Here is a 14,431-nt window from a genome sequence, read left to right on the forward strand (position 1 = left end):
TTAGAAATACAGTGTAAAGATGAGACTTGGAAATGCTGTTAAACTTTGCACCCTCTAGGAGGGCTACTTCACACTAGCTCTTTTCTTTTTTTTTTTTTCCCCCCCAAATACTAGGAGTTCAGGAATAGCTTCAGGACAGTCATGTATGAGCTTATTTAAAGGTTTTAAATATCATTTAACTTCTACTGTTGCTCATTATTCAATAAATACTGTTATTTCAGAACTGTGATGCTCTGTCACTGAAGGGATTCCATTGTTGGGTGATCTAAAACATAGTGATCCATTATGAAAGCAAAATTCTAACAGGCATGACAAATCAAATAGTGATGAGCAGGAGAGGGAAAATAAGGCTGCATTAGAGAATTAAGGCAGGTGGAAAATAGGAGAACTAATCTACTTTAAAAGCAAAACACCAACCTGCTGGAGCAAAAATGAGAGCATTTTACCAATACCTCATTGGTTTAGCAGGCAAATTACTTTTGAAAGAAGATAGAACATGAATATTTTAGTCTGTACTAGGTGAATTGGTAAACTGAAGTAGCTTATATAGTATTTTGGTGAATTATGGCTTAATGGATTTTTTTTATTTCTCTGTACATTTTCATAGTGTTGGAGTCAGAATATACTGATAACTACAAATGAAAGCTGAAATGAGTTTTAGGTGTTATGCTAAAGTTATGACTCTTAATCACTTGCTGAGGAAAAATCTGTTCTTTATCACTGAAGTCACATGAAAAATTGTTCCCTTTTTTAGTCTGAGATTACTAAAGCAATATCTTAAGTTGTACATAACAAGGTTCGGGTATTTCAAAAGCTCATGAGCACATATTTACGTATTAACATACATGAAATATTGAGTATTAATCTTAGTCTTAAAAAGAATTAGAACAGGCAATGCATGTTTAGCAGTTTGCTTATGCTTTAGCAGCAGTGGGCTCCTGTTGGATATGACTTATGTGTACAACTTGTTTTTTCTTCCTCCAGATTTGAAGAACAGAAGTATGCTTTCCACTGAGCCTTACACTACCATTTGTGATACAGAATGTCTCTAAGTGAGAAGAATAGTGTGGTTTTTGCATATGAGTCTTCAGTACACAGTACCAATGTACTTCTCAGTCTTGATGATCAGAGAAAGCAAGACATTCTTTGTGATGTTACCATTTTAGTGGAAGATCAGCGATTTCGGGCTCACAAAGCTGTGCTTGCAGCTTGCAGCAGTTACTTCCTTTCGAGAATTGTGGGCCAGGTGGATGCTGATCTTATCATCACTTTACCGGAAGAGGTGAGTGTTGCTCCCTTCTGTATTTTACCTGCCAGTGCTTCTAAACTGTTCTGTTCAATTCTGTTTTACAACAGGCTGGTGCTTAATTGAGAAGTTAAGGTGAGGGATTTAAGAACTGAAGGGAAGGAATTTCTAAGCTATAAAGCTGCCATTGGTTGAGGTAAAGGCTAGCAGATCAGACTGAATATCATAGACTGAAGATAAGTGAATGCTGTCTTGGGGAATGTATAGGGGAGATCTTTTCAATTAAGTATATATTACTTTTAAAATTGTTCACCTGTTTCAAAGCATGTAAGTTTGTCAAAAAACAGGCCTTAAGTGGTAAAGAGATACTGCAGAACTAGCCCTCCTATATGAAAAGAGACTACTTTTGGTGTAATAAACAAAGTAAAGCTTATAATGGTAATACCTTTAAATCAGTATCATTAAGATTTGGTTTCGTATGTTTGAGTATTCTTTGCTTGTCTCCTTACTGTTGGTAACAATTTTCTTCTGCTCAGTATCCCACCTTTTTACAAACTGATCATTAGCAGCTTGATTTTATTTTTTTCTACTGCGTGTCATTACTTTTAAAACTGAGAAAACGTACTGCAATTACTTGCTTTATTTTTTAACCCTAAAATAAATATTCTTAGATTGAATTTCAAGGCATTCAGTGGGTATGAACCAGAACCTGACCTCCATAGGAAAGAAAATTAATTGTTACATATCTGGAATGTCCAAGACATTTAAAGATTCCATCTGGTATTTAGTTAAGTTACAAGAGGCATGAGGCAAGCAAGTGACTGGATTTTTATATGAAATGCTGTGCTTGTAGATGAAAAATGAAGAGTCTCAAGTGCTCTGATTATTGCTACCACTGGGCACAATCTGAAAAGTTGGTTGCTAAATAATCAATGGCTTTCTAGGAGGTAGTTTTAGTTTATGGTAATTAGCCTTGGGGGTGGGAAATAACATGCAAATTGTTGGCAACTCAACTAGAATCATTACATTTGGAGGAAAGGTGCTCATCAACGAATATTTATAGTGACATTGGAGATCACATCATAGACTTCTTCATGTACAAGACTGAGTTGAGTGTTAACGCCGAGATGATGTATTCAGAAAGCCTGAACATCAGTAAAGTAGCCACCTCACTGGCTTTGTAACATACTGAGATAAGCACCAGGATTCTCTGTTACCAGAATCTTTTTGATTTTATAGGAAACAGAAAACTAAAAGGGATCAAGTGGTCTCTTTAAAGGACTTCAGTGGTCTTTGCTATTCTATATTGATCAATGAATTTGTTACAAAATTACGTTACAGCATAATACCACTATGTCACTTTTATTCAACCTTCTTACTGTGTCTGTATGTTCATTTCTTCTTATACTTTTTTTTCCTAGAGGCTTAATATGTTAATAGCCTGAATGTCTCTCAGAAAATTAATGATGGGAGCTGATGTGGCAGGGAAGTAGAATGCTGGAGGACACAAAGCCATGATTTAAAGAGGGAAATTTGTGGTGTGAAACTTCTGATGTTAAAGAGAGAATTTTGCTTTGGGATGATGGAAAAAATGGGATATTGGAAGAATAAGGAATGTACATCAAAGTTGGAAAGGGGAAAAATAGTCTCTGGTGCAAAGCAACAGTGTTCCAATGAACCCATGAAATAAACCTGAGTTAGAAGGAACCAGTTTGTAAGGAAAGTAGAGGAACTTAACAATCCTGATACTTACTACAATGTAGACTTAGGAGGACTCTTAAATGTAATTCAGTATTACTCATGTAGGAACTGAATCTACTGAAGCAACAAGCAAAAATACTGAAGCAAAACCAAGCAATATTTACAACAGTGAATCTCATCTTTTAATCATTTGTTCTGATCACTTACTTGGTAAAAGCATTTTAAGACTCAGCAATTTGAGCTTCTCTTCTGGGAACTGCTAAATATTTTGAAATGAGTTGGTTTATGAAGCTGCATATTTGAGAGAGGCAAGCACTGATCACATGGTTTGATGTGATTTTTTTTGTTTGTTTTAAAAAACTTTCTAACCTTTTTCATCATCCAGAGTATTTGAAGCTTAAAATGAAAGCTAGCAGTCCACAATCTGAGATACAATATATCTTAAGTACTTTAATTCCAAAAATATTTTGGTATTACATTGTAAAGACTAACTAGTGACAGCTTGGTGTAGGTCTGTGGTGTTTTTCTACCATTGTTTTTACTCAATGATTTAGATTTTCAGCCCAAATACAAATTAAATGAATGGTTACCACAAGAGTTGCTTTCCTAGGTCAGTCAGACCAAGAGTCTTTCTAGTGTTCTACCTTGTTTGAGGATAGCCAGCTGCAAATGTATGTGAGAAAGTGAAAGGAGTACAGTGTGGGGGTTCCCCCCGCCCCTCGATCCTTCCAGTTTTTATCAATAATTGTTTCTACTTTATGTAGAAAGAATGTATACATTTGAAATACCATTGTATTTGTTTTGTTCAGTTCCATGTATGAATGTCACTCGTTTGTAACCTTTATTTATTGACTAATAAAGTTTGAAGACTTCTTGCCAGTTTATGGATAAACTGTTTTTACACTCTCTTTCCCCACATTATTAAGGATGAATTAATGTGATGGTGTAATCAGTAGTCTTCTCTCCAGAGCATATTTCAAACGCTATTTTAAGAATTCCTTAGGTCCTACTAGTGTACAGTTTTGCTGAATTGTCTCTGTGCACATCTCTTCAACTTCCTTTCATGTTTTATCTGTTCTTTAGAAAAAACAACAACAAAAAAACAATAAAACAAAAAACCACCAAACCACCACTAAAAAAAACCCCAAAAAACCAAAACCAAACAAACCCTCAGCTGATTTGTAAATTAAATGGCATGTATAGTTAATTACCTTGCTGGCAGAAATCAGTATAGTTAATGCATTAATAGAGCAATTTATTCAGCATAAAGTCCTGTTCATTTCAATAAAGGAGGGGAGCGGAATGTGGGCTTGAGTTTGAGTGGTAATAATGGACATACTGCTTTATCCTTCACTTCCAGAGAAAGGCTAAAAGAAGTGTCATGTAATTTGTAATACCAGCTTTCTGCCTGATTCCTTAGTAATTTTTTCATCTGTAGAAGATGATCTTGTTCAGTTTGTAATGATACAGTTTTTGTTTATCCCTGGATTCCCTGTTAGGCAGCTGTTCTGTGGTAAAAACTGAGATGATAATGATGGAAATTTTCAATTAAAACTACCTACTCCAAAGAGTCTTTGAAGTGTTTTGGTGTACAGTTTTTGGGTACAATTCTCTCCATGTGTGGGAGGAAGAAAGGAGTATGTGGCTATAGTAATAAATAATCATGTTTGGTCAAATTCAATTTTTTCAAACTTTTTTTTTATCAATGATGCATAAGGCTGAGCGAATAACAGTAATTGCTCTTTAAAGAGCAACAACCAGCAGCACTTTGATTTTTATTCTAGAGTAATTTATGTAAAACTTGGGTTTCAAAGATATCTTTGTGAAGTTGGAGTCCAGCTACTGGTTTGCAGTGTTCAGCAATATTTTTCACTTGTTAGTACTGTATTGTCAGAACATTTTATTACAAGATTGATCACAGTGAAAAAGATAATTGCCACAAAATGTACAGGATAAAATTGTATCAGAAGATTTGTTTCAGAATGAGTGTGACCAGGTGTTCTCTGTGGAACAAATCTGCTGCTTTTGTCTTGCATTCTGTCCTACTGGTGTGGTTTGTTCACAGGTAAATTTGGGTTCCGTGTGCTTCTCTATTTAAACTCATATTGGCCATACTAATTTTTTCTTTATTTTTTTAAATAGGTAACGCTTAAAGGATTTAGTCCTTTGCTTCAGTTCGCATACACAGCTAAGCTTATTTTGAATAAAGACAATGTGTCTGAAGTTTGCAAATGTGCTGAATTTTTGGGTGTACGCAACATTGAAGAGTCTTGCTTTCAGTTTCTCAAATTCAAATTTTTGGACTTTAAATTGGATCAGCAGGAATGTCCTAGGAAGAAGTGTTGTACACAACGTTGTCAGAAAACAATCTCTAAAATTGGCCATGTGGATGATGGAGACCTAGCAAGAGATGATGAAGTGGAAGAACTTTTAGAAAAGGAATACATTCAAACTCCTGACACAAAGCTCTGTAAAGATGAAGAAAATGCTAAATCATCGCCTGCTGTCCAAGATAATGCCAATCAAACATGTGATCCTGTACATGTAGAAAGGGATAGTGTTTCCAGCTTATCTTCCCAATGCCCAAAGTATCGGAAGTTCCAGAAAGCCTTTGGAAATGACAAAGTTCATACTTCAGAGTCTAGTTCCGGTATTAAAGACATTCAGGTGCCACCAATTGCAACTTTTCTTGACAAGGAAATATCTGATAATGATGGCATACAAAAAGCTCAGGAGTGTGTATCTATGCAGCTGGTCTCAAAATGTGAAGAGACTCAGGTAAAAATGGAAGAAGGGGAGGAAGGTATTGAGAAAAAGGAAGAGTCAAAGAGAGATTCTGTGACTCAGAATGTGTCGTGTCCTGTGGAGAAAATGGATCTTGCTGCTTTCCCCCAAAACTCTGCTGCACCTCATGGACTCAATTCTGTTACTTTTTTACATACTTGTGAGCAATATGGTAACTTGAATTTTGGTAGCATGCAAAACACCACAGTTTTAGCCGAAAAAACTGTATCAGGTACTGGAGTTGGGAATGACAAAATTGAAAGTCAAGATGACACACCTTCAAAGGTTGATTTGTGTACTAGGGAAGCTGTTAACATTACATCAGCTGGTGATCGAAGCAGTGTGGAGAGAGAGGTAGCAGAACATCTAGCAAAAGGGTTCTGGAGTGATATTTACAGCACAGAAGCTTGTCAAATACATTTACCACCTGCAGTTCCAAAAGAGTGCTTGGAGCCAGTATATTCGGGGAAAAAATCAGAGTGTCCGTGGCTGGGTATCAGAATCAGTGAAAGCCCTGAACCTTGCTCTCAACGAACTTTTACAACGCTGAATTCTGTCAACTGCCCCTTCATAAGCAACCTTAGTACTGAAGGGTGCTCCAACAGCTCTGAAATAAGCAGTGGAGATTATGTTCAGGGGCAGCAACAAGAACAGTGTCCATATAATTATGTAATAAGTCTGGGAGAGGATTCGGAAACTGACACTGAGGGAGACAGTGAATCCTGTTCAGCAAGAGAACAGGAATGTGAGGTAAGAATCATCCTGCTGTATCCTTTGCTTCCCCATCTCTTAACGCCGTATTCAAAAACCTAATTTTGAGTCTCTTGAGTTGCTTGTTTTAGAAATCTGGGAAATGAAACTTTAAATAACCACTCAAGGGTTTATATGGAAGATCATGGTTAATTCAGGGAGACCAAAAAAGTATTTTTTGGTAGGGTTAGGTAGGTATTAGATGTCTTCAGATATTTTTCTGGAACAGCTATCGGAAAAGGTTGTGAGTCAAACCAAGGCATGGGGGGTTCTTTTAGAATTTTTTTTGTCTACTTCAGTTAGCTTAATATAAACTTCTTGGAACCTTTGTTTTATAGAAACTTAACAGTTTTCTTGGTTTTATTCTGAGTTGTGGGGAGAAGGTGGGAGGGAAATTCAGATTTACTGTGAAATGAAAATTAAGTTTTTAAGCTGGCTTTAGTAGTTGTGTATTTAAAACTGCTTTAATAGTATCACCTTCTCTAAAACTGAGGCTATATTTGTTCCTGCAGAAAGGAACAGAAGAAAGGATTTGGCACTTCTTTCCTTTATATCATTGCTTTGGTAGTGTTTTAGGTAGATGCAATACATAAGTAGTCTAGTCCAAAAAGGTTTTACTATATACCTAGAATGATTTCTGTCACAGTTCTTGGAATTGTAGAATTGCAGTGTGATTCTGTGTATGATGGATCATTTAATGACATGAAAATTCAGTTGTTTTTAAAGCACTAGTTTTATTTTTCTTTTCAAGCTGCAGGGCCTTACTTAAAATAAGTGTCAGCTACCATCAATATTGAAAGTTGGCAGGCCAAACAAAAAGCCAGAATTGGTTAAATACGTGCCTCATCTTTACATTACAAAGAAGTAGATGGCATCATTGCTGAGGGTAGTACTCTGTCCTTTTTTTTTTTTTTTTTTTGCCTGTTTGTCACCAGTGGTAGCCAAATACAGAAAGGGTTTCTCTGTTTGCTTTTTAAACTAAAGTCAGATTTTTGACCACAGCAAGCTAATATATTATGCCACTTAGTATACTTGAATGTAAGGATTAAAATAAAGTGTCTTTAAGTGGATACTTCATAAAACGTGACAATTATTTTGTAAAGGTAAAGATGTTTTTCAGCATTAATCAGGACTTTGTGATCGATGTATGTTTCAGAAGCTCTGGCTTCTGGAGCTGAGGTGTACAGACAGTAGCAAGAGCCTGGTTCTCTCTATTCTCCAGCATTAAGAATTATAAGACAAATAGTGTAACTTCTATATTTTAATTAAATGCCTGTTTTAGATGAACTTGCAGAAAACTATAGGTGTAAAAATGTATACAGGATACAGTCTTAATAGCAGATATGGGGAAACTTTAGACTGTGTTTGTGATCCTTGATGCCCGTTTTGTGCACCACCTAACAATAACTTATTTTCCTAGAGTGTATCATCTAATTATTTGCTACACACATGGATAGGTTTCATCCTACTCTGAATATGCTTTTGGGGATCTAGTGTCAATGTGCAGAGTACTCAGTTTTTTTGCCTGTGCTTCAACTCATCCAGTTGAAACCCCTAGGTTTTATCCACCTCGCCTGAGGGCTACATGACCTTGCTTTTGCCTCAGATTTAGGAAGAAAGATGGGTTGTGTGGTAAAGAATGCTTAAAATGAAAACTTGAATTGGCCTGTTGGTGTTTGTGTATATCTGTTTCACCTTTGATTTGTAACTGTATCTTACATTCTAGGTAAAACTGCCATTTAATGCACAGAGGATTATCTCACTTTCCAGAAATGACTTCCAGTCATTTCTGAAAATGCATAAATTAACTCCTGAACAATTGGACTGTATTCATGACATCCGAAGACGAAGTAAAAATAGAATTGCAGCACAGCGATGTCGTAAGCGAAAACTTGACTGCATACAGAATCTTGAATCTGAAATTGAAAAACTGGTATGTATAAATACTCATTACTGTTGACTTGAGTCTTTCTCTAAACATCTTGACTGGACATCTGGCAGTAGTTGGAGAGCAAGGTGACTTACTGCTGTTTCCACTCAAGCTTAGAAGACTTTGTCAGTCTTAGATGACTTCATCATAGCAGTTCTACATTTTCTGTCCTTTAAAGTATACACATTTTTCCTTCTGTGGACTTGTTTCCATTCAAGTAAAAGTCCATCACAGCATCATTTTTGCTGAATGGTGTTTCTGAAGCCCATCAGCGTTGAGCTTAACTGTACAGAATGATTCGCAAACCATCATCCCACTTTATTTTCTACTTCTTTCCCCTTTCTTGCTTTGTGCTTCTGTTCTTCAGCTCGTGGTGTTGCTCATGATCAGGTTTACAGTTACGCAATTGTTAATTGTGTAAGTATTTTTCTTGTAACATATCAACATGGGCTGGTGAACTGTTTCCTGAGTCTTCAATCTTAGAAATGAGACTCTTGCAGAAAGGAGGAAGATACAGCAGAACTCAGGAAGCTGCTTGCCTTTTGAGCAGTTGTATCAAGATTGTAGCTGAGGAATTAATGCATCCAGATTTCTGTGCAACCATCTGTTAATATCATTTCTCCTTCTTAAAAGGCAATAAAAAGATAAATGTGTAACTTAAGAGAAATATGGATAATCTGAAGTTCTCCTGGCAAGAAAATAGAATGGCTTTTTTTCTGGTCTTTGTTTCTGACCCTCTCATCTTAGTTTCATAGTTGATCATACCACGTGCACTAAGTAGTTCAGTTGTTTAGGGTTACTGAACTCTTAATTCTTGTTTATGGAGCGTTTTAGGCTTTGTGTTTGTGTACATGAATGTGGTATCTGCATCAGCTAGTAACGTATGCAGTCATGTTGCACCTTTCTCCTTATCACTTCAGAGTGAAAAGGAAAATAAAATTAGAGCAAAGTGCCATGCGTCCATCATCTTTCACTACATGCACTTCTACTTCCACAACAAGGGAGATAGACTTTATGGGAAGGCCTGTGGTGCCATGCAGCCCTGATGAGTTGACAGAGCAAGTCATGCAGTGTGCTGAATGAAGATACTCTGGGAGAGAGGGAAATCAGGTGATTGTTTTAGTAACAATTACAGTATTTTGACTAAAGAGAGAAGTTGCATTTCTGACAGTTCAGAACTTTCTATCTGCTTTTGTTATTTTGTAATTTCTGTTATGTAGCTTCATCAATACGGTGCAACGCTGGTGGGGGGCAATTAGAGCTTCATCTGCAAGATTAGACCTGTAGTTGACTAAGTGACTGATGATCATAGGATAATATCCTTTCTTCTGTGAACCTGTACTAGAACAGACTGAATGTCTGCTGTTTGACAGATATCACTGTGCAAGGTCTAGGCAATGAGAGTTGAAAACTGTGAAGTAAGGTCTGAGTTATGAATCATGCTCTAGGCACAAACATGTTCCAGTTGCTCATTTTTTCCAACTGTGCAATTAAGTTTCTTCAGAACTTCCTGAAAAGACCTTGTTTGGAGCTGTTGAGCATGTCTGACAGCAACTGATGTTGTGCACCATCAAACTTGTGCAAGTCATGCATAAATACAGAAACTTTAAGATCTGTCTAGGCATAATTTTCAGGTGGGTGGAAGAAGACATCTGTGAAAGGCATTGTGTGGTATATCCAGGTTGCTTCACGCATGATGACTCCTGCCTCATTCCCGCTTCTCTGGGTCAGTCACATGTCTGACCTGTTAGTCTTTGGTCATCTCATGGTAATGTGGCTTTGAGAGCGAATAATATAGTGTAGCTATAGTTTGAAAACTCTTGACAAGTAGGTAATACTCTGTTACTGTAGCCTGCTAGGAAATATTATTTGGTTAAACTCCTCATTCTGGCTTCCAGCATATGCAGCATGTTGTCTTGTGTTAATTTCTATTCATTGTTGCTTATCAGGTTTTTGTCCTGTCAGAGTAAAAGACAGTATTTGTGGTGTGTTTCTTGGAAGAGTCCTCTATCTGGAACAGACTAACCCCCTGCATGAGTAGAGGCTGGACACTGCCCGGCTGGGGAGTAGCTTAGCTGAAAAGGACCTTGGGGGTTTGGGCTGACAGCAAGCTGAGCATGGGTCAGCACCATGTCCAGGTTGAAAAAAAGGCCATCAGTGTCCTGGGCTGTATTAACAGGACCATGGCTAGTTGTTCAAGGGCAATGATTATACTCCTATACTTAGCACATTTAAGACTGAATTTTTTGTCCAGTTTTGATCCCTTGCAGTGCCAGAAGTACATTGACAAACTGGAGCAAGGTTAGGAGAAGGCCACTGGGATGGTCAGACCCGGTGTACTTCTGCTGTGAGAGGCAGAAGAAACAGGGCTTCTGCTTGGAGAAGAGATGGCTGTGGGCAGACCCAATAGCCATCTGCCCGTATCTCTGGGGAGGTCCTCAAGATCACATAGCCATTGGGAGTGGAAGGTCTTTGGCTTCCCAGGCGGTAGTACTTCACAGCAGGAAACAAGAGACATTGTCATAAATTAAAATGGGAGGTTTAACTGGATATAAGGAAACACTTTTTTCCAATGGGGACAGGCAGGCAATGGAGCAGGTTACCCAGAGAGGTTGTGCATGCTCTATCCTTGGAGGTTTTCATGACATGACTGAGCAAAGCCCTGAACAGCCTGATCATACCCAGAGTTGACTTTGTTTTGAGCAGGAGGTTGGACTACAGACCTCCTGAGGTACCTCCCCACCCAAGTGATTCTATAAAATTAAATTGTCTTATGGTAAGCTCAACTTACATTGAAGAGAAGTGCTGTTTTGGTACTGAATTGAAATGTTATCTGGGAGAATTAAGTTTGGTCACTTCTCTTGATCTTCTGTACTGATAATGTCATTTTTTAACCCCATATGGTCTTTGCCTATTGATCTTTCAGGTGAACCTATGTGTTCTTGTTGTTCACTGATGTTCTGTATTTGAGAATACATGTGGGCCACTCACGATGTTGGCTTGTTAGAAACAGTCCTTCAGAGCTGATGTGGGTGTATTCACATTCCCTGTACTTTCTCACTTCAGAGCTTTAAAATGAGGGTACTTGTGAGGGGAAGCAAAGTAAAGGACAGCTGGCCTCAAGAAGCACTACTTCCCTGAAGATTCTGTAGCTCAGGAGTGTCATGAAAAGTGAGTCATGTCATGTCAGTGAGTGACATGCTATAAGCTGTGATCCAAGAAATGCAATTGAGAACTTGCTATATATAATATAGCAGGGAGAGGAAGTGTGTGAACTAAATAGATTCTTGACCAGAGGATATAAAAGAGCTCTCCGTTTGATTATTATGACCTCAAAAGTAGCTGGCATTACTTTGCAGTGTTAGTATAATTCTGCTAAAATAAAAAAATAATATGTACATGTATTAATCTGTCAACAACTTCAGACAGGGTTGGGGAACTTACACTAGATTAACTATTTCCGAATGTTGAATTTTGTGTTAAACAGCAGTACAGATAATTTCATCAGTCCATAATACACAGCTGAGTGCCTCTACATATCCAAAATGTATATAAAGTGATTTCAGGTTAGGATCTCTGGCAACAGCTGCTCCCAGTATGCTGACAAGTAGAAATTTGTTAGCAAAGCACTCTTTCTAATCATTTTGGGCAAAAAGGACTGGCAACAAACTGCTTCTCTTGCAAAATGACACTTTAAAGTTAGTCAGTTCTTTCAAAAAGAAGTTGTAGAGGTTGCAATATGAGTTCTTCCTGCAAAAGGGAATGTGAGAAGGACTGGAAATAATTAAATTTTCTAGGAGTGAATTGACATAGCAATAGTGATAACACACAGTCTGTATGATTAAAATCTATTTCTTAAAAACTATTTAAAGCTTTGTCTTCAGAGCTCTGCCTATTAATTCTAGAACTCAAAATGTGTGGCATGTTTGGTTTTTGGTGTTTCATTATGGTCTTGCTTGTTTCCTGTCCTTTGCCATTTCCTTATTTTTCTTTTTTCTGGATGTTACTTGTTCCATCATTAGACCAGCCCCTCAATTATCCATGTCCTTTCATCTTCAGCCAATTGTATCAGAGTCTCACAAAAATTAATGACATTGAAGCAAAAAAAACCCAACAACAACAAAAAGCTAATTTTTAATGAATGGTTCTTTTTTCTATTTGATATTCATTAGTGAATGGCCATCCCTTTTGCTGCCCTGTATTTGGAAAATCCTTTTGCATTACGTAGCTAGATTGTAAGCCGTTCAGAGCAGGGGCAGTCTTATTTATGTCTGAGCAGTATCTGCCACTTTTCAGTATGTTTGCTCTATAAATAAAACTCACGCATTCAGCTGGTATTCTCCTGTTCCAGTAGTAGGTTACCTACCTAGTGAGACCTCTATTCTTGTCTCTTCAATAATCTGTCAGTCTGTCACTCTACTTTAAATTCTTCAGTGTTATAGTTGGTGCCTTGAAACAAACTGGAGTGCTGCATTTCCAGAGAAAATATTTTGTTTACAATTTTAGCATGTTTTATTTCTTTCATTTTCCTATGTTTTGTAGTTACTTTAGAAACTCTTCTTAACTTGTTTGTTCTACAGTGTACCTGGCACTTAAGAATTGAATTTATGTTCATCCAGCAGAGTAGCATCAGTAGTGAAAATGTGATGTCTGATTTTCTACATTTAACTTTTAAAATAAAAATCTCTGTGAAGACTGCTCTGCTTAATGTTTTGTTGACCCAGTGGTAATGGTTTAAATGTTACCATGTAGAATGAGTGTTTCAGGAATATTTACAGTGAAGCTAGGTTTCATTTATAAAATGAAATGGCTGCCAGCACAAATTTTCAAAAAGTTGTATGTCTGAAAAAATCACTTCAAATAGCTGAGTTGATAATGCTTCAAGAGAGGTTAGGATTATCCTTTTGATAAGCATTTGATTGTGTTGGTGTTTACCTTCTTATTGCCAAATTACTTAAGTTTCAGCAGACCAGATTATTTACAGTCTTGTTTTAGCTTTGTTAGGAACATAGCGAACTATAGGTTTTGTGTTTAAAATGCAGACTAAAAAGCTATTTTTCTTCTTGCAGCAAAATGAGAAGGAGAACTTGTTGAAGGAAAGAAACCATATTTTGTCAACACTGGGTGAGACAAAGCAGAATCTGACTGGACTTTGCCAGCAGGTGTGTAAGGAAGCAGCGTTGAGTCACGAGCAAATACAAATACTTGCAAAATATTCTTCCTCAGATTGTCCACTTTCATTTTTATTCCCGGAGAGAGAACGAATAGCTCCACCTGATAGTGAGCTTGCAATACCAGCATGTATAGAATTAGCAGATGGTCTTCCAGGTGTTACATCTACAAATGAGCAGAGTTCTTGTTATCAACGTGTGAAGAGTGTGTGTGATGCAACATATGATCAAGTACAAGAACTGCATCCAGTTTCTGTAAGAACATTAGAGAAAACTTCACTTGTGGAACAATGTGGACAGAGTGGTGGTATCACAGACTTCTGTCAGCAAATGACTGACAAATGCACTACAGATGAGTGAATCTATTCACTTCCCTTTGCCAGCCTCTCAACATTGCAACTAAAAGTGAGATTGAGCATTATTGTAAAGTAACTTACTAAGTGAAAGAAAAGATGAAAATTTATCTTTTGAAATTATGTTGACACTTACATAGTCATTATATTACTTGGCAAGCTTTGGGTTTGCTCTGTGTAGTTTTAGAGTGTAATTTGTACGTGTCGGCCTTAGAGCTTTTTTGGTGTGTTGATGCCAAGGAGAGTTCAGGAAAGTTGTTGGAAGGTATGAACTCTGTGCATAGATGTTTATTTGTGAGGAAGCTTTCATTCAGGTATAGAGCAGCCTTCACTCTGATTTGTGCCCTGGTACCTAATGCCACTCTGCATCTCAAGAGAAGCCTCCTAACAGGTGTTTATGCACAATGACTTCTATACCTAGAATTCTTATCTCTCTAAGATTTCTTAAGAAGCTTATATAGCTCTGTAAATGTTTATTTTGTAGGTGGGTTAGGAT

At 37.3% G+C, this 14,431-nt stretch overlaps 1 protein-coding gene across 1 annotated transcript; it reads left to right on the forward strand.

Annotated features, from left to right (window-relative positions):
* Positions 1-1,042: 1,042 nt before the first annotated feature.
* Positions 1,043-13,942, forward strand: BACH1 (BTB domain and CNC homolog 1; the record flags this gene model as incomplete). Its single annotated transcript, XM_082011362.1, has 4 exons — positions 1,043-1,282; positions 5,090-6,481; positions 8,208-8,414; positions 13,481-13,942. The coding sequence occupies 4 exons, from the start codon at positions 1,043-1,045 to the stop codon at positions 13,940-13,942; spliced, it is 2,301 nt and encodes a 766-aa protein (XP_081867488.1).
* Positions 13,943-14,431: the final 489 nt, after the last annotated feature.

The sequence above is a fragment of the Phaethon aethereus genome, assembly GCF_964289735.1.
Source record: "Phaethon aethereus genome assembly, chromosome: 1".
Taxonomy (NCBI): Eukaryota; Metazoa; Chordata; class Aves; order Phaethontiformes; family Phaethontidae; genus Phaethon; species Phaethon aethereus.